The 20,805-nt window shown below is 42.8% G+C and overlaps 1 protein-coding gene across 2 annotated transcripts; it reads left to right on the top strand.

The window, feature by feature from the left end:
• Nucleotides 1-1,430: 1,430 nt before the first annotated feature.
• On the top strand, nucleotides 1,431-20,801 carry CIAO3 (cytosolic iron-sulfur assembly component 3). Of its 2 annotated transcripts, none has more exons than XM_026650574.2 (11): nucleotides 1,431-1,509; nucleotides 3,887-3,982; nucleotides 5,179-5,322; nucleotides 5,714-5,846; nucleotides 6,257-6,391; nucleotides 6,875-6,993; nucleotides 8,432-8,561; nucleotides 9,033-9,105; nucleotides 12,358-12,495; nucleotides 13,712-13,869; nucleotides 16,124-20,801. In XM_026650574.2, exons 1-11 carry the CDS (start codon nucleotides 1,444-1,446, stop codon nucleotides 16,360-16,362), a joined length of 1,431 nt encoding a protein of 476 aa, XP_026506359.1. In that variant the 5' UTR covers nucleotides 1,431-1,443; the 3' UTR covers nucleotides 16,363-20,801. The 2 variants fall into 2 exon arrangements, with proteins under 2 accessions (XP_026506359.1, XP_024068245.1); XM_024212477.3 differs by lacking the exon at nucleotides 1,431-1,509 and adding an exon at nucleotides 3,530-3,656.
• Nucleotides 20,802-20,805: the final 4 nt, after the last annotated feature.

Here is a 20,805-nt window from a genome sequence, read left to right as displayed (position 1 = left end):
CGCTAATGACCATTAGTAATACATGTTATTTTTCAGCCATCTGTGTTTATCACTAATATTTAAGCACCTTTTATCAAAGCATTTTCACAACCATTACTTTTAAAAAAAGTAATTAATGTCAAGTCAATGCAAATAGAGGAACATCTGAACAAATACGAGTTCTCTATCATTATCTGTCATGCTAGGTTCTCTGTAGGGCCCCATCTGTCTTTCTATACACAAGGCTTAAAACAGTATGGTTTGAAGGTCTTCTAGTCAAAAAGACCCACGTTCTAAACCTGGTTCTACCACGGACTCAATGTGTGGCCTTGGGAAGTTGTTTCACCTGGTGCCGCTACTGACTCATTGTGTTGCCTTAGGAAGTTATTTCACCTTTCTGTGCCTTGCTTTCCCCATAATGGAAATAATCCCTACTTCATGGGGACACGGTGGGAATTATTTTTTGTACAGCGCTTTGAACACGGAAGGTGTCATAAATGCTAAGATTTATAGGAGGCCCCACCCACACATGGAGCACTCGCAGAATTGGCTCCATTGTCCATTTTATGCCCATGAAACATTTCAGTAGCAAATGTAGTGACCCGTGTTTATCTAGCATGCCGTGTTCCAGCTGCAGAGCAGCATTCCCTCGGGATGGATCATGAGGGATAGTCAAACTTTTGTTTTCATCCCCGCGATTTTGAGGGAAAACTTTCTAGCACAGCAGGGGTGGGGCAAGAACATCAGCTAAATAAAAATGCTCCGAACAACAGGGGCGAACCCCTGGCACGCTGCCACTGTTTTACAATGTAAGGGGTTGCTGGGCGGCCTGTGTTTGGTCTCTCTAGGCAATCAGCGCTGTCCTGCGGCCTGTAACTCAACAAACGTGCGACGTGCCATCAAACAGGCGGGTGCCCCCCATGACCTGCAGGCAGCAGCAGGAGAAAGCCCATGCCCCGCTGCCTGCAGGCTGCTCATAGGGTGACCAGATGTCCTGATTTTATAGGGACAGTCCCCATTTTGGGGTCTTTTTCTTATATAGGCTCCTATTACCCCCCACCCCCGATTGGTCACACCTGCTGTCTGGTCACCCCAGCTGCTTAGCCCCTGTCTGCACCACCCCAACACTCCTGACTAACCCTGGCGAAGCAGGGGTTAAATACCCCCATCCGGCCACCGCCTCGCTACTAGCCTACCCATCCCCCCCTAACGAGTGCTGCACCCCTCCACCCAGACTCGCAGATTCAGACAGCAAGGAGGCGGCGCGCGCACGCGCACTACCTTTTTTTGAGGTGTGACTTGAGACGCCGACGCATGCGCAAATCTACTCCGTTTGGGCTATTGAGGCTTCCGTCCGCCGCGGTTTCCGGCAGCGTGAGAACGGCTTTTACGGCAGCGTGGCTTCTCGCTGTTACCCCCTCACGCCGTCGCTGCCGCTGCGTGCTTTCCGGCAGCGTGGCCGGAATGGCGTCTCCTTTCAGCGGGGTGCTGCAGCTGGCTGACCTGGATGATTATATCGGGCCCTCGCAGGTGGGGAGCGCGCTGGTTGGCTGCCTGCCAAGGGGCGCGAGGGCGGGGGAGGCTCCGCACGGCACGGGGGTGCCTGGAGGGGGGCGGGGCTGTGAGGGGGCAGTTGAGGAGTTCCCCCCGGGGGCCGGGGATAGGAGTTGCCTAGGGGATTTGGGGTCCCCGCCGGGGTTGGAGGGTCCTCCCGGGGATGAGGGATTGGGGGTCCCCCACTGTGGCCGGGGGGGGTAATAGAGGATTGGGGAATCCCCCGGGGGGTTGCCTAGGGTATTGGGGATCCCCATGGGGGATGGGGGATAATAGGTGATTGGGGGTTCCCCGGGAATGGGGAGTTGCCTAGGTGACTGGGGGGGGGTCCCCTGGGAATGGGGAGTTGCCTAGGTGACGGAGGGGTCCCCCCGGGAATGGGGAGTTGCCTAGGTGACGGGGGGGTCCCCCTGGGGGCCGAGGGTGGGGGTTGACTGGGGGGTCCGGCTGGGGGATAATAGGGATTGGGGCTCCTTGGGAGCTGGAAAGCGGGGGGTCGCTGTGGGGATATGGGTGATTGCAGGTTTGTCTGGCAAGGGGGGGTTATTCAGGGGCCCGTGCAGGGGGAGGTGTAAGGGGGGAGGGGGGGTTCTGCAGAGTGTGGGAGTGGAGGGGGATGAATGGTGTTGCCCCCTCTTCTCAGTCCCCGCTCCTGTCAGGTGAATGCTTGGGTAGATCCCTCGGGGGAGTGCCTCTGCCCCTGCTCCCAGCCCATGCCAGGGTCCCCTGGGCTGGGTATCCCCAGGTGGGGGGAGTTCTAGGGGCTTCCCCAGCTTGGTGGCCACTGGGTCTTTGCCTTGCCTTGCCCTTCAACTCCACTCCCAAGAGGTGGGGCCCATGCTGACTGCTCATGGTTGGCCTCACATAGGTTGTTTTCTGGTAGATTTGAAATAAGGTTTCTGCTTCAATGGGCTGTGGATGCCCCTGTGTCTCTCCTTTTCCGCTCTGAGCGCCTAGGGTGGAAGGCGCTATTGCCGTGCATGGTGGTTGTTATTACATTTCTCCTCTAACACGTCCAGAAAAGGGATTGTTTCCTTTACTACTGAAGTGCAGCCACCTCTGGAATAGAGCACGGAGGCTGAGTAACGGTTTGTAACACCACCACGCAACCAGTGGAAACATTCTCATCTTGAAAAAGCTGCTTCTGCACTTCTAGGACAGCTGGAAAACAAATTGAGATAAAATCTTCCAAGATGTTTTTTTTTAAATTCTTACAAGGGCTCCTGTAATATTACCCTTAAAGTGTAAATTATGGACTACAATAGAATATCATTTTGTAAATAGTATCCTCCAAACAGATGGAACCGATAAAAGGAGAGCTGATATAGAAGAGCAGAAAAGACATCAGTCAGCATCCGACACAAAGTAGTTGCAGTATGGAGGGAATGGAAAGTGGCAGGAACAGAGGTGAGCTTTGCTGTCATTTGTAAATCAGAGCAAATAGGAAAGCAAGACTGGAGAGAGTTGCTAACAGAGCAGCACAAGTGAGGAGAGGACATAGGACCACGGGGCTAGAAGTGGGGAGTAAGTCTATGGATAGGTTTGTTTGATTTAGATTCAGTGAGCATAACTGGGGCATCAGAGTGATTTTGTCCTCCCTGCAATGGGAGCATTCTGAACCCCCCTAAATTCAGAGCAGAGATTTTTAGAAGCAGGATTTACAGTAGTCAAGATGGGGAAAAAAAGATTTTGGTAAAGTGAGGATGATTTAAGGTCAGGATGAATTCTGGCAAGGCTGCTAGTCAGACTTATAGACAAGGGAGGTGTGGGCGCACAAACAATGCAACTCTTGCAAAGTATAAAAACACCCTCAAGACTTCAGTCACTGAACTCTAACACACTAAACCGGAAACAGTCCATATAAAGTCATCTGCTTGCCCTCAACATCAAATGAAATTTCATTGGCAATAGCCACATGTTGAATGTAATGACCACGCCTCCTGTCTGCTAAAACTCACAATGAAGAATTCCTGATCGCCCTTCGGGATTCTGGAAAGGACAGAACTTTTCAGTCATCTGTTTTGAGCAAGACTTCTTTAAATCTGAGTGTTTCACACTGGCAGCAAAATTGTTCTATAGTTTTGGTTATGATGTTGGAAAAGTGTTCATTCTGTAAAAATGGGGTAAGCAGATTTTGTATGTTTGATTTTTTGCTTGTCTCCTTGGTGGTTACAGGAATTGTAAGATTGCACATTAAACAAAGAATCCAATGCAGCTTAAACCAGAGATAAGTTTCCACTCTGGAACTGATCTTTGTTTACACTCTGTCCAGTTTCAATCAGTCTTTTCCTCTCCTGCCTCTTTCATATTTAAAGGTTCCTCTCCTTCATTTTTGACTTTATTTCTGTTTTAGGATTGTGTAAAGCCAATAAAAGTTGAAAAGAAACCTGGAAAAACAGCTGCCAAGATCCGAATTGAAGATGATGGGAGCTATTTTCAAATCAATCAGGTAAGAATGTTTTCCCCTTGTAATCATTGTGTAGAAAAACCCATAAATTACCTTATTATTCTGCACATAAGTATGTTACAACTATTAAATATCTGATACCCAATGATTGCAAAAGTGATAACAATGTAAATCACTCAGTCTGAGATGATGTCCATTGTCACTGTTACTCATTTGAAAGAGTGGGAGTGGGTACTCAATTAAAATAGATGTGACTAGCTGCTGGTAATTCATTTTATTTTTCGTTCTGATTCTTTAAAAGATATTTGTAAAGTGGCTTGTCATGTAATTGCATAACCTTTAGAACTAGCTGATGATAGAATCAAAGCCAGCGGAGTTGTAATGAACTATTTTCATGGTTGCAAAAGTAGAATGACAGCAATTTGGCGGTTAAGTGAGCTGGGAGCATTCTAGAAATGATGTTCTCAGCTTCAGGGGTTAGGGTGTACTTCCTGCACAAACTTGAGATGCTGCTCTTTCAAGAGAGTGTGATGTCTGTGTTGAGTCGAAGATGGAGCCTGCTGCATTACTGGTGTCTGTTAAGGAAGGTGCGCAGGGGTCTGATTGTGCCCTAGAGCAGCCATCATTTAGTGGGTGAAAGCAGTGTTTGCCATGAGATTAAGGCTATCAGTACCCTGCTGCTCAGGTTAGGATTTTGGTTTCTGACTTTCAGTTTGGTCTGACTGAAGAGTGATGTTGGGTGATGGGGGGGCCCCCAAAAACAAAGTCATTTGAAAACCAGGGCCGCCCAGAGGGGAGGGCAAGTGGGGCAATTTGACCCGGGCCCCACAAGCCCTGGCCGAGAATCCCTTCCCTGGCAATTCACCCAGCGGCGTTCCGGGTGTTCGGCAGCGGGGGGCCTTTCAGTCGCTCCGGGTCTTCGGCGGCATTTTGGCGGCGGGTCCTTCAGTGCTGCCGAAGATGCGGAGCGACTGAAAGACCCGCCACTGCCGCAGACTCGGAGCGCCGCCCGGTGAGTACAAGCGCCGCAGCGGGTGGTGCCTTTTTTTATGTCCGCTCCCCCGCTTTGCCCCAGGCCCCCTGAATCCTCTGGGCGGCCCTGTTGAAAACTGACTTACTCAGTTCAAACATGTTGGCAAAATTCTCTTAGTACCATGTAGCAGGTTGTCTTTGACATGTTCTGCATACCGATCTCTGATTCTTATGGCTAGAAATGGATCTGATCTGTTTCTTTCTAGGATGGAGGAGCACAAAAGCTTGAAAAGGCTAAAATTACCCTGAATGATTGTTTAGCTTGTAGTGGCTGCATCACATCTGCAGAAAGCGTGTTAATCACTCAGCAGAGCCATGAAGAGCTCTACAAAGTGTTAAGTTCCAATAAGGTAGGTGATACTCAACTGATGCAGTAGCCAGCAGGTAGGCTCAAGAATTTGAAAATCATACTGTTTGATTGCTGATGCACAGGTAAAATAATGTGTAAGAAGATCTTCTGTATCCAGATTAGTCTTCAAGAACCAAAAGGTATTGTAGGACATCCACAGCACAACATATTTGTGTTCCTCTGAATTTTAAAAATTGTCAGAATAGGTTTGTGACAGGATCATAAGATTTCATATAGTAATCTCTTGATTTGGAAGTGCAACATCTTCCCCCACTGGATCATACTTTAAAAAGAAAACCATGGACAAGTATCTTCTAAATTACGAACATATCAAAGATGCTGTATCTTAACTGTTCAGGAAATAATAATATTCCAAACTTCTTGTTTTTCAGACTGCAGCTCCTAATCAACAGAAGCTAGTTATAGTTTCGGTTTCACCACAATCCAGAGCATCACTAGCTGCAAGATTTAAGATGACGCCTCTAGAAACAGCAAAGAAATTGACAGCATTCTTAAAAAATTTAGGCAAGCTTGTTACCTTTTGGTAATCGCAGATGAAATTTTGGGGTATAGCTTACTAACATTCCAAGTGCAACTTCTGTTTAAGTCTGTAGAAGTTGCATGAATAAACTTCCAAGTGCCTGTTTCAAAAATCATAACATGAATGGGAATTCAGACCTCTGTTACTTTGATGGCATATTAAGATCAATGTGAGGGAAGGGATCCTAAAACACTCCATCATCAATTCATTTTTCTCATTCAGTTTTTCTATTAGCCTGTCTTCTTACGTACTAGGAAACGGTTCTGTTTCTAATTACAGCAGTCTATAAATATGTAAAAATACCAGGATTTAATCTAATTGGGCTGGATTTTTGTGGTGTAGTTTGTAGCATTTGTCAATTTTTTGGTGGCTTTAATATCTCTATGCTATCTAGGTGTGCACTATGTGTTTGATACAACTTTCTCAAGAAACTTCAGTTTGCTGGAGAGCCAACGAGAGTTTGTACGACGCTTTCAAAGGCAAACTGAAGATAAAAAGGCTTTGCCCATGCTGGCCTCTGCCTGTCCAGGTATATTGTAAAATAGTTAAAAATGGCTATAGAAGTGGTCAGATAATGTGGCAGACTAACTGCACACTAGAGGAGTGTAATAAATGACTGAAAAAGTTAATGGCTAAAACCACGCAGAAGTGAGACTTGCTCTTGGTGCCATGAAGTTCTCTTTTAATGTCTGTTAACATTCCATTCCACTTAGACAGGGACTACGGTGCTGTGAGGATATTATAAATGTCTTCAGTGGTCTTGTAAAGAAAGACATTTGTTCTTGAATATGATTACATGAAATGTGGAAGTTCTTACCCATAACGGTACAGATGTTTAAGTGCATTGTTACTTTGCGAAGCTAGTCTTGTCCCAGAATCCTGTTGGTAAGAGCTATTCCTATACCGTGTGCAGAAGAGAGGCTGAAAATGGTTGTTATTGGCTGGTAATAAGGCTGATTCTGAAGCCACTGAAAGTCTGTGCATTGATTAATTATACTTCATCTTTTCGCAGGTTGGATCTGCTATGCGGAGAAAACTCATGGAAGTTTTGTTATTCCTTACATTAGTACCACTAAGTCCCCACAGCAGGTCATGGGCTCCTTGATCAAGGGTCACTTTGCAAAACAGCAGGTAAAGCTTAACAGGAAACTGTAGACATTAGATCTTGAGCGGTGTTTAAAACATTGTTAAAGACATTGTATTAAATAGGATTGATTTACAGATCTGAAAATCTTGTAGATCACTAGCAAGTCAGCCTGTCTATCATCTCCATTTAATTTCATGAGAAGCTTAGAATTGGAGAGAGAGTATTAAGATCAGACTCATGCCACCTGGTGTCTCCTTCGCCTCCCTTCCAACATTTGGTATTAGAGCAGCCCACCCACCCCACCCCCTCAACCACCACCTTTAGCTGCCTAGCTCTTTCCCTGCCAGTGCCTATGGGAGCAGAGTTTCAGGTTTGGCATTGAAAAGGTCAGTTAAAACCTCAATCCGTTATTCAACAAATCCAGAAGAACTGGATTTGTCACATCTCTCCTACCATCCTATTTGCTTTTCTGGTGGGGGTTTTTTCCTATCTAAAAGCAAACTACTACCACGATCTTAGAGAGCTTGAATTCATGTTTACATGCAGATAGTCTCTTACTAAAAAATTATGTGCTTTCCCCCCAGCTTAATGTTTCTATTTCAGTTTGATTTAATACTTTTCTATCATTGTTGCCTCTGGAATTCCTCTAAATGTCACTTTGATGTCTAAAGACTGGTGTCACTCTTATAGCCAAAAGTTGAATCCACCAAGAAACTTGAGCATTGCTGCTGCCATGTTTGATTATCCATTCATGAACATTGGTTTTAACGCTTTTGTTGAATAAACTCAGACATCTGGCAACTACACCTCTACCCTGATATAATGCGACCCGATGTAATACAAATTCGGATATAACACGGTAAAGCAGCGCTCCGGGGGGGCGGGGCTGCGCGCTCCGGCAGATCAAAGCAAGTTCGATATAACGCGGTTTCACCTATAACGCGGTAAGATTTTTTTTTTGGCTCCCGAGGACAGCGTTCTATCAGGGTAGAGGTGTACTCAGAGCATTTGACAAGAGATACTGAAACAATGGCCTTGATTCAACAACTTGTTTCCTTGGTCCCTGGGAGCTTCTTGGATTGTGATGAACTTTTGTACCTGTCTTCAGCTAATTTCCTGGAGTTGCTGTTGCAGAATATAAATTGTCATTGCATGCCTGGGGCAATGGATATGAAACACATCTGACTACTCATGTAATTATGGACTCTTAACTAACTAAATCAGCCAGGATTGTCTGGCTTAATAGAGGAAACAAACCAAAAAAAAAAGCTATTGAAGCTTGCTACAGAGATTGTTACTCTATTATTCTTTCCTGCACAATTGGGAAGGAACAGAAAGTATTAATTCAGGTACTGAAATTGTTAGCAGCAAAGGAGATTTCTAGCAGCACAGTGGGCTTCTAGCTGATCCACTCCTACTTGTGCCTTAATTAAATTAATTAATAGCAGTTAGTGCAACTGTACAAATTTTTTTTTTTGGCAGCATTTTTCACCTGACCAGACCTACCATGTGACAGTAATGCCCTGTTATGACAAAAAACTGGAAGCTTCAAGACCAGACTTCTTCAGCCAAGAGTACCAAACTCGTGAGGTTGACTGTGTAATTACTACGGGTAAGGGATCCAGAGGTCCTCCATTGGTTCTTATGATATAAGGTAGTAGCTGCTGATCCTAAAAGAATGCTCTGAAATGCCATGAAGACTATGCTATCTAGCTTCACCTCTCTTGTCCTCTGACCCACAGATACGCACTAGACTAGAGTGCTTTGTAAAATATGCTTTCATGACCTCTTATCTGTTCTGTCAGTAATTTTTGCATTTGAACGCTTGGTTTTCTAGGACATTAGCCAATGAAAACTTTTCTACTTGAAATGTTTTTTGCATTCACCTTTGAGCCTTCTTGGTTCAGACTGCTTTCCTGCAGAGCATCTCCAATTGCCACACAATAGAAGTGAAATAAGTTACGAAGAAATAGTCACCAGGGGACAGTTGGCATTAATTACATTTGTGGATTTAGGCTTTCATATTGATGAACATTTTTCTTTACCCTAAAAGAGAACACTTACACCGGTGTTTCTGTTTCAGGAGAAGTTCTACGCTTGTTGGAACAAAAGGGAGTCTCTCTGTCAGATGTGGACGCGTCTCCTTTGGATACCATGTAAGAACAAATGATCTCCCTTAAACGTTTACTGAAATACTCTCTCACAGCCAGGTTCTACAGCAGAATTTGCCCCTTCCACAAATGATTTAACACTACAAAAGTTGCAGATATTTGCATCTTTTGTACATCTTACTCCGATTTTTGCTGTTGTCATACTGATTTTGAATCTGTTAAGAACAATAGTGCATCATAAACTGCTCTGTGCAATCTGCAAGATCAGGTTAGTAAGCATTTTAAGAGACGCTGAAGGTAACTGTCTGCTGTAGACTTATTTTCATAGCCCAACCATTAAGAGCTGTTTTTCTCTAAAGCAGCAGAAGTGGATGAATTCACTTAGTAAGATTGTTAGTGACATAACTGTTCTGCACTTTTCTGTCCAATCTTTATTACTTTATATAGTTAACATTCACACTGTATCTGTGTTTTTAGAGACATTACACCAAGCACAACTTTAGAAACTAATGAGCAAATGGAAAAATGAAATGGTCTAGAATGGAGAATATAATATGATCATACAGAAATGTACAGGTCTGCTATGTTTAGTTTTTTAGTACTGTATGTATTCCAGTGCTAAAGAACAAATGAGAAAATATCAAGGTAAATTCAGCTAGTCTCTAGGCATTCTCTTATTCAATAAAAGCATATTGAACATGTGCAAAGCAGATGAGACTGCTTAATTGCTTTAACTGAAAAGTAACTGCTGGCTAAATGCCAACTGCATGGAAAGCTAAGTGACTACAAGAATTTAGAGGATTTAGAAATCAGATGTTTTATTCATCTAAATTGGCATTAGCTGCAGTATTCCATAGCACATTAAACTAAAAGGATGTGTTTTCATCAGTGCGTGGAAAGTGACTTTGCAGTACTTTGATACACTAATAAAACTAAAGTGTTACAAATTCAGTATTTCCCTAGAAGCTGTTAAAGAAGAAAATAGATGTACATGGCCCTGTAGGCTAGTGTACAAGATTTTGCCTCATGGTTAGAGCATGTGTCAGTATAATAATGCCTACATCTGTAATTTTCACTCCATGCATCTGAAGAAGTGAGTTTTTTGCCCACGAAAGCTTATGCCCAAATAAATCTGTTCATCTTTAAGGTACCACCGGACCCCTTGTTGTTTTTATCATTAACATTTCCATAGCAGCAAACAAAATCTCTAACTCTTTGATAAAATCTTTGGCTAACTTATTAGAAGTGCTTGTTTAATATTATGTCTCATGCTTAGTGATGATAATGCTCCTCTCTAACCTTTTGCGATCCTTAACCTACTCAGTAAATTGACTGGTCATAAACAGCACGTATTCCCAAGAATTTGGAGGATTAACATAAGCAGTCAAATGGTTGTTGTTCCATTTATTCCTTTGGCATGTGGAAAAGGCCACTAAGAGGTTATTAAATTTGGCAGCAAGAATGATACAAGTGCCAAAAATCCTTGTGCTTTTGCTGGTATTACGGCTTGCCTTAGCCAGTGATGGGGCTTACTGTCCTCCTCCTTTTCATAGAGCAGCAGTACGTGAGGCTGGACACACTGAAACACTTATTAATGAATCACAGTTCCTGTAAACAAGAGTTGAGTTAAAAATAGCCTCTGAAGCTGATTACAGGGTGAAAAATTGTCTTTCACAGTTCTAAGGCTGAGATTTTGATCTGCAAGTGGCAACATCTTAGATCTGACTGAAATCCCAGGTGTTTTCCCTTCTGCAGCTGTGAGCAGCAGAATGCAAGTGTCACACTGATGAAAAAAGAACAAGGAGTACTTGTGATACAGACTAACACGGCTACCACTCTGAAAACTGTTTGAGTGGGTATAAGCACATAGCTCTTCTGATTATCCTCTCATAACAAAAGCCATTGTTGTGGTTTGCTATTCTCAAGGAGCATTACACTGACCTTCCAAATAGACAGCTGTGCCTTGTCAGATTACTGGAATTGTTTGAGGTGTTTGACCCTTGGCTTTTCTTGGCATTATTTAGGCCATATAAACACGAGTGTTCCCCTTTAGCTTGCAGGCTTCTAGGAAAGACTGAGCTAAAGTTCAAGAGGTTTGGCCTTTGTTCTTCCTGGTTTCCTAGAAGTTCGGTGGTTAAGGGTATGGAAACCAGCTGGCCAGAATTGATAACTGAGGCCGTTTTCCCCTCCCAGCTATCCCAGTTGTACTGGAACATCCGCTATATAAATGCTTTTGGGATAAGTCCCAATTTCTGGGTCTGAAGTGGATTCATGGAGGCTGTTCTATTGGCATTTCCCTGTTATTGGAGAGAAGTGCATAAGCAGCAAAACTACTTTCAATTAAAAACAAAATTCAGCAATAGGGTTGCTGGTTATTCTGCAGAGTGGACATGGATCCTTCAGAAATGGAAATCATAGAATATCAGGGTTGAAAGGGACCTCAGGAGATCATCTAGTCCAACCCCCTGCTCAAAGCAGGACCAAGCCCCAGACAGATTTTTGCCCCAGATTCCTAAATGGCCTCCTCAAGGATTGAACTCACAACTCTGGGTTTAGCAGGCCAATGCTCAAACCACTGAGCTATCCCTTCCCCCCATGAATGAGATATGAAGTGGAAGACCTGTTTAAATACCCAGGTGTGATAGGTGCTCTAGAAATTCCTACAGTGGACATGTTTGAAGGCGGTTGCTATTGGATGGGCTCTCTAAGACTGTACGGTCATGTAAAGCTAGACTCTGCAACCAGTCTCCTTTTTTTAATTGGAAGCTTCAGTTTAACCATTATAGAAGCAGAAAAGTAACAAGTCTGAGCAAAATTCGTTAGATGTTCAAATAGACACTTGTAGTAGGGATTAGCAGAGATGTTAGAGTTTAAGGCGTAAACACTCTGATAACCGTGACACAGTGAAAGTTATCGGGAGATGGTATGTTTGACTTGGAACAAATTTTCCTTTTTAAAAGTTTTAAAAGTTGGATCAAGCCCATACCTGACAGTGTAGTGTTAAATTTACATAGCCCTGAAATTATCACTAGTCAATACCGGGCAGTTCATGCTATCGGACGGGAAGCTGGTCTCAAGAAACTAAATTACAGCTGGCTACGTATTACTTCCAAATTCCTTCTTGTGCATGGTGAAGTAATTCTGTTTCAAGAGGGGAAAAGGGCTTTTTTACTTGTGGTCTGAAACTACTTCACCGTCGTTGAAATCGGATTCTCAGTGCCAATGGATGTAGCACTGGGTATCCTATTTTATAAGCAGGTGCAAAGAGGGGCCTTCTTTTTCTTCCCTTTTCCCTAGGTTTAGCAGCGTTTCAGAAGAGGAGCTCCTTGGCCATTCTGGTGGCGGTTCTGGGGGCTATTTGGAGCACATATACAAGTATGCAGCAAAAGAACTGTTTGGGATTCAAGTGGATGAAGTTCAATACAAACCTTTAAAGTAAGGAATTGAAACTATGTTGCTGTATTTCAGTGCAGTTCTGTTTACACTCTTCTCCTGGCGGTAATCAAAGAGCAATCTTCAGTGTTAAACATTTTACAGCAAGCCATGGCAATTGGCTCCCTACTCCCACAGTTAACTTAGCAATGAATCAGCCAGCAGTCTGTGCAGCCTTTTCCGTTGGTGCTTTCTTGACCCCTTCCCCATCACCCACATAGTGTTCTGCATTGTAGATTTCCCCACTATTAAGCTACAGCAAAAAATTAGAACAACCTGGCAGCTGAAGCTCTCATGGAAATGAGGGAGCCCTTCACCTGTCATCAGACACTAAAACAGATGTGTTGGGATTTTAATTCCTCCTCCCTAATTGTGTTAACTAGTGGTTAGCTTAGAAGAGTAGGTGTCAGGACTCCTGGGTTGTATTTCCAACTTTGCCACCCAGTTGCTGAGAGACCTTGAGCAAGTCACTTAAATCTCTCTGTGCCTCACTTTAAAATGAGACTCCTGCCTGCCTCCCAGGTGTGTGTATAACGTATCATTTGTAGGGCCCTATAGAAGTACATACTAACATGGGGATTTTTATGTCCAGACACTGATAGGCTTTGATCTGCTGAAGAGCAACAGCAAAGTGGTCAGCTAGGGTGAGTGCACCTGAGGGATGCTAAGAGGAATCCATGCACAAGTTGTTCTCGTATTTCCCAGCCACCATGTGCAGTGCATGGCTATTTGGCCAGGGAGCAGCACAGCTGGCCTGATCTGAGCTGCCAAGTGTGCCCATTGTCTGACTGAGCGAGACTGGAGATTGACATTAAGAAGTGTACAAACATCAGTTTGGAGAAAATGGTTTCCATAGCATACTGTTTCTCTAGTTTTGTAGTTAGTTGCGTTATAACTGTTCTGTTACTACTAAAGACACCAATAATTGATGTTCACCAGAGTGACATCTGCATATGTGGACATAAAAATGTTCATCTTTACGCACTTTTCCTTTTGTATTTGAGGTAGAACTGGGGTTTAGGTCCCTAATTTAATTAGATTTATGGAGGTTAGTTTCTTCCCCAAGAACTCTCTTGTCCTCTGCTGCCTCAAAGAAGGACACAGTTTCTTGAAGTTTTATGCAAAAGCTTATTCAAATAAACTTGCTCTCTAGTATTCAGTCAAGTTCCAAATAGAGAATTAATTTAGACAAATGATTTTGCCTGCTTTTATTCCCTAGAAACAAGGATTTCCAGGAAGTGACACTGGAAAAGGATGGCACAGTCCTGCTGCAGTTTGCCTTGGCTTATGGATTTCGAAACATACAGAACTTAGTGCAAAAACTGAAACGAGGAAAATCACCGTATCACTATGTTGAAGTCATGGCTTGCCCATCAGGTAAGGCTACACAGGGACTTTCGCTGGTAGGTCAAGGTTTGCTGTAAGACTTTTTAGGATTTCTGAAGTTCTGAGAGCTGGATTGAGAGGGACCTAGACAAATTAGAGGATTGGGCCAAAAGAAACCTGATGAGGTTCAACAAGGACAAGTGCAGAGTCCTGCACTTAGGATGGAAGAATCCCATTCACCGTTACAGACTAGGGACCGAATGGCTAGTGGTTACAGTGGATATGAAGCCGGATATGAGTCAACAGTGTGCCCTTGTTGCCAAGAAGGCTAACGGCATTTTGGGCTGTATAAGTAGGGGCATTGCCAGCAGATCGAGGGATGTGATCATTCCCCTCTATTCGACATTGGTGAGGTCTCATCTGGAGAACTGTGTCCAGTTTTGGGCCCCACACTACAAGAAGGATGTGGAAAAATTTGAAAGAGTCCAGCGGAGGGCAACAAAAATAATTAGGGGGCTGGAGCACATGACTTGTGAGGAGAGGCTGAGGGAACTGGGATTGTTTAGTCTGCAGAAGAGAAGAATGAGGGGGGGATTTGATAGCTGCTTTCAACTACCTGAAAGGGGGTGTCAAAGAGGATAGATCTAGACTGTTCTCAGTGGTACCAGATGACAGAACAAGGAGTAATGGTCTCAAGTTGCAGTGGGGGAGGTTTAGGTTGGATATTAGGAAAAACTTTTTCACTAGGAGGGTGGTGAAGCACTGGAATGGGTTACCTAGGGAGGTGGTGGAATCTCCTTCCTTAGAGGTTTTTAAGGTCAGGCTTGACAAAGCCCTGGCTGGGATGATTTAGTTGGGAATTGGTCCTGCTTTGAGCAGGGGGTTGGACTAGATGACCTCCTGAGGTCCTTTCCAACCCTGATATTCTATGATTCTATGAAGCCTTCATGTCTGTTTGTGTGTCTGAAAGCTAGAGGCCGTGTGTTAGTGTTTTGTTAAGTCAGGTGTGTTGATTTTGTTTTTTAAATGTAGTAGTCAACAATTCTTTAGCAATTACTTTATATTCATGATTGAAACTGCATGTCAAAACTGGGTGCAATTTTTAATTAACAATTCATCTTTTAAAAACCTGCTCACTGCCCTGCCCCTAGCTTTGTAAACCCAAATGCTTCCAAAGCCATCCAAAAGTGAAAGTTCTGCTCTTCAGCTAGCTTAGAGACAGGAGGTGCTCCGGTCCAATGAGCTAGAAACAGTTTGACCACTTCTCTCAATCTTTCTCCCTTCAACTCGGTCAGTGATGTTCAGTTACCTTCCCTGCCTTCATAATGCACAACTCCTTCCATTTGGCTGATGGGAGGTAGAGCCATATTCTCAGCTCAAGAGTTACACTATGACCTCGAGAGGATTGCAGGGTGTGAGAAATGGAAGGAGTAACATGTAGAAAAAATTCTTAGACTTCTTAGAAAGTGTTAAATAGATTCCCTTACCTTTCTGGTGTAGGGAGTGCTGGTGCCTCTTCTGGTTGGATACATGGGCAGTTTAATTTAGTCAGCCAGCTAAATTAGGAAAACTCCATCCCTCTGGGGTAAATGAGTCCAAAGCAAACACTGGCTCTGACTAGCCATTCTTCACCCTCTCTGGGCCTCAGTTGCTCCTCTAGGGTCCATATAATCTTCAACTAGTAGCCGTGTTCCCCAGCACTGAAGAATTGGTTGCATGGTCCAAACTAGGCATTATGTAGCTGACTCTGGTTTCAGGCACACTGCTCCCCCTCATTTGCAATCCCTAGCTTCTTCCCATGACCCCTCCCAGCTGCTTTCTTCAGTCATCCACCACTCTTGCAAACTCCCCCTCTGAGTCCTCTGTTTATGGAGAGGGCAGGACTTTCCATCTCCTTCCTTCAGTTGAGACTCAAAGGCTATTCCTGCCTTGCTCTAAGCATGGTCCTTTTCCAGGCTGTCTGAAGGAGAGCCACAAGTTCCTGCTCCCTCTCCAGCTTCCCCTCTCTCCCTGAGGAACAGGAAGTCCTAGTTCCCTGTCCTTTTATCAGCATGCATTGCTGTCCATTCTGAACTAGGACTGGGCCATGTTGACCAATAGGCTCCTTTATAGGGCTTGTGGGTCCCACCATGTTACAGTATTTGGTTTCATTCCCCACTTATCTGTGTTTTCATTGATGAAGTCTTATGTTGCTACTGTCAATTGCAGATTGAGGTAATTGGTTTGTATTAGTTGCTTTTAATTGCTCTTAAAGTTTTATTAAAGCATTTCCACACCCACAGTCCTGTTCTCTTGTTGCACCTAGGCTGTTTAAATGGAGGTGGTCAGATCAGAGCAGAAGGTGACTCCAGCAAGGATTTGCTTCAGCAAGTTGAGAAGTTGTATGAATCTGTTAAGACTGAAATTCCAGAGAGGAACCGCACTGTAAAAGAACTGTATGAACAGTGGCTGGGTGGTACAAACTCAGAAAAAGCTGGAACAACGTTGCACACGGCATACCATGCAGTGGAGAAAATGAACTCTGGCTTTAATATCAAATGGTGAAGATGTATAATGCACTTGTATTTCTACAGGGACTGTAAAGCTGTGAGACCAAGAGGTACACTTACTCAGTGCCCTTTTAAGTCATCTGTCATTTTAAAGTCCTCAAAAGCCAACATGTGCACTGAAATTCTAGGATACCGTGACTGGAAGAACACGATACATAAAAAATGTCCTGCAACTAAAAGATAATGTGTATATATCCTGGTACTGCTAATGAGTTCCTACAGCTTCTGAGGCTATTTAAATAAAAACAGATGCTGACTTGGGATGTGAAATATGTCTCATTAAAAGAAGCAGTGTATATTAGCCACCACACCACCTTTATGGCCCCAACCCTGCATTCCTTTTCACACACACCCAGTCACACTGGAGTCAATCAATGCATTTAAGGTACACAGAATCCAGGACTGACTCGTGTCAACTGTGACATTTGGATGTTCTTGATAAGTCAAAATTTTACCAGTCCTGTACCTGAACAACACATCTGCTATATTTTCACAGCATGAAGTTTTAGGGCTGTGACTCTTAGGACCTCATGTTCCAGTTAGAGTTGGGTTAACTGGCCCCTGGTATTCCATTTCCTGCTCCTGGAGTCTAGCTGTGACATCTTTTCCTGTATTTCAAGTAAGCTGAAGGTTTCATAGGCATGGATGGAAGCAGCTTACAAGGGAGTGAGTGTTCTGTTTAAAACTTTTATTACCTGCTGAACTCTGACCTGAATGAATGGGCAGAAAAACCTGTCACCAAATAATCTACAGCTGCCTATGTGAATTAGAGGGATTAACAGAACAGCAGAGTCTACCTAATATCTCAGTAGCAGAGTTCACTAGTGGATGCTACCTGACACTCAGATGAAGCAAGTGATCTTCATACAGTATGTTCCACAGAAGGGTTAAACAGGCACTTTTCTTTTCATTTCTGAATGACACACAGTACTCAGCATAATTATGCTTCAGTTCTGAATAGGGCCTCTGGCTGCTACTGTAATACAAATACTAAGACCAGAATATTAAGCCTGTGAGATCAGAGAAGAATCAAGGGCAGTAATTTACCAGAAGGAATATCATGGTAGTGAGTATAAAGTCCCTCCATAGTTAATACAAAGCACCAACACATCTTACGCAAAACTACTGCTCTACTTGTCTTGGAACACCTGGTCTCTGGTTTGTTTGGTTAGAAACATGTACCTTAAATGTGCTGCTCTTGCTTATGGGCATTCTGAGAACTCCTCATGTTAAACAGGGTAAAGACCTTTTTATTTCATTTTTGCTCACTGTGAATTTCTAATTTCCTACTAAATTTCTTTACTTAGTATGGTCTAAGAATTCTTCGACCCTCACTTAACAATGGATTAAGGGATATGGTCAGGTTTGAAAAGTTAAAATACTCCCAGATACTGTACCTGCCACGCTTTGTGGGTTTACAATCACATGTTCCCATATTTAAAAATGCTTCTTCCCCACCCTGCTGGGTGTGAGACCCACAGAGCAAAAGGAAGGTAACTGACTATAGAGAAAGTGCTGTGAAGTGTGCACAATGTAGAAATTCTCTTCCGGTGAATCATTTTACATATTACTTTCACCAATAATGTACATGATTTTAAGCTATTGTCCCTTTAAGTCCCACACAAAACACAGCAGACCTTCCTGTCACTTTTTGGTTAAACCCTGACCAACAAATTGGTTTCTTTTGATAGCTTTTAAGCCGCAAACTACACTCCAATCTAAGCCATGCCTTGACAAGCTGTTAGAAATCCTCCTTCAGGGAGGTTAGGCTCTGGGCCTACAAATGCTTTATGCATCCAAGTAGTCCCATTGAAGTCAATAGCAGTACTCAGGTGCTTAAATGTTAAGCATGCAGATTTGGAGGACAGGAGCTTTACATTTTTTCTTTTTAAAAGAACAAATGTTATATGCAATTCAAATTTTGTTCACTTACTGGGTTCGTTAAAGCATTTTATCTTTTGCATGCCTGGGTTCCTGCCTTTCAAATAAGATGACATAGGCCTAATGCAGAATAGGGAAAATTAGATAGCCGGAGAGAAAGATACCATTTCACTTATCGTCTAGCAAAGCAGAAGTTGACTGGCCTTTTGGTAGGACTGAATGTATAATATTTGAAAATCTCAAACTCCTCCACATTTCAGATCACTGAAGTATTCATGCTGACCTGTTTCTATTTGTTAGTTTTGGTTCTAAACAGAGCATCAGATCAAACTAGCAACAGATCTACCTCCATCTTGTCTTTTACAACTTTGCTTTTGACAATGATTGCCTTTTATACCTGTAAAAAAAAGTCTTGTTTTCTCTTGCTGCCTCACTTTTTAAAGTAATCCAGTGTTTACCAAAAATAAACCATCAGTAACATGCACGACTGTCAAAGTTAAAAAAAAAATCAAAGCTTTATTTAAAGTTGTCATTACACTCTACTAGCGAGTACACAGTGCTCATCTCGCAAGACTCTCACATTGCTTTTCTCTCCTGTTTTGTAAGTAGGGGACTAGTTTCAATGAATATTCTCATGCGTAGTTTTACAGATAGTATTCCATTAAAACGGTAGGTTTTAATTACAGCAAGACACATGAATTCTAGTGTTAAATGATGAAATTCTAAGTTTAGTACACAAGTGCTATAACTTAACTCTGTACTAAAGTGCAAAACACCCAAGTTCTATTTCTATTTGAAATGTGCAATCCTCATTAGGCATATACAAATAAAATGCTAATTAGCTAGTGCAGTGTAAAATTAACCCATTAGTAATCTGCATTTTGTTTTGCTACCCATTTACAAGAGCTATATTCTACACATCAGTAAAACAATCTTAGTTGTACATTCAGTGGTTGTTCGCATCAGTGTGACACGTTGGGCAGGTCTACACACAAGTTGTACTGTGCAAACCTAGTATGGAGACAATTATATCGGTTTATTCTTAAAAACCCCACACTCCTAGCTCACAGTACATAAAAGAAAAATCAGGTCAACTATAATCCAGTGCTAAGAACTATCAAGTTTAATCAAAGCCGTGTGAAAAGTTTTACAATAGACGTTTTAGTGGGCCCAATCTGCCTTCCTTTGTGTTCTCATTCACCTGTGTGAAGTAGGTGTAAAATCACTGCCATTTTAATGGAGTAGTGCGTACATCTACTGTTGCACTTTGGTGTGAACAGTAACTCAAGGTAGTGGAGAATGAGGCCTGCTATTTAATAGTAAAAGCTATGGAATCATGAAACGGAGCAACTTGCTCCCTAGAACTGCTCCATCTAATCCAGGCATCGGCATTTTCACAGCTGTTTACAGAGCTACTCTAGATTTTCTTTCAAAGGAGACCACACTTAATTCTAAATATTGTAATAAACCGCTCTGGTGCCTTGCAAACTTAAGTACTATACACAGTTTTCAGATTTTAAAAAAGCTGCAGTATTATTTTTAACAAACTAAAATTGGAAGGCTGACTTTTTAAAAAAAAAAAACTGATAATTTTTACTTCTAAAATAATAATAATAAAAAAAAAGGTGACGCAAACACAAGTTCTTCCAAATTTCTTCCCCTTTCCACTATTTTAAACAGGCATGTGGGAGGGGAAGACTCTTTGATGTTCTGTAGTGGGAGAAAAGCAGCAAAACAGATGCTGCTTACTGACCCAAGGCCCTGATGCTGCAGACATGGATGTGCTTAATTTCATGGATGTGAGTAATCCCCTAGTCAATTGCATAGAATTAAATGTGCATAAGTCTGCACAGGCTTTTAACTGTGGTTCCTTAATCTGCCTCTGCTGGTACAGGGAGTGCGTATAAGCCTATTTTCAAACTAGGAGACTAGGGGAGGTGATCCATCAGGCCTTATGCACAAGCAACTCCCAGTGAAGTCTTACTTTGAAGGACCACAAGCCTGGGCTCCAATTTAAAGCATTTTGGGGGGTTAATCTGTTCCCATGCTATGTCCCTAGTAATTGTTTTGCAAATCCTATAACATTTTTATTTGGAATTATTAAAAACCAGGGTTTTTTTAAAATGCTGCTTTTGACTTAAAGATATTCCTAAATATTAAGCAAAAAGACAATTCCCCTCCAACCCACTCATTCCAATTACTCTGCTGCTAGTTTCACCATGCTGTGATTAAGAGTGATACGTTTTTGCCTTATACACTATAATTCTATTACATGAAACCTTTCCAACGTGTCAAGGTGGCAGGGGGCCAGTGTCGGCTCCTCGAAAAGATGCACTGCTTTATATACTCTACTGAATATACATGCAGCTGCCAGATCACACTACAAGGGGCCCATTCACTGCCCGTTTTGATTTTCTGGAGACAATTGTCTTCAGTTGTTAAGGGGAGGTTGGCACAGAAATCAGCACTTTCAAGTTTCTCAGTTATAGTTTGAGAGAGTCACTGTTGACAAGGACCGCCAAGGCTTAGTGCAAAATAAGTGTTATTTCTAATGCTA

The sequence above is a fragment of the Terrapene carolina genome, unplaced genomic scaffold, assembly GCF_002925995.2.
Source record: "Terrapene carolina triunguis isolate 2854851 unplaced genomic scaffold, T_m_triunguis-2.0 Scaffold93, whole genome shotgun sequence".
In the NCBI taxonomy this organism is placed as follows: domain Eukaryota; kingdom Metazoa; phylum Chordata; order Testudines; family Emydidae; genus Terrapene; species Terrapene triunguis.
Note: the sequence above shows the minus strand (reverse complement) of the source record. Positions and strands in the feature narration are given on the sequence as shown.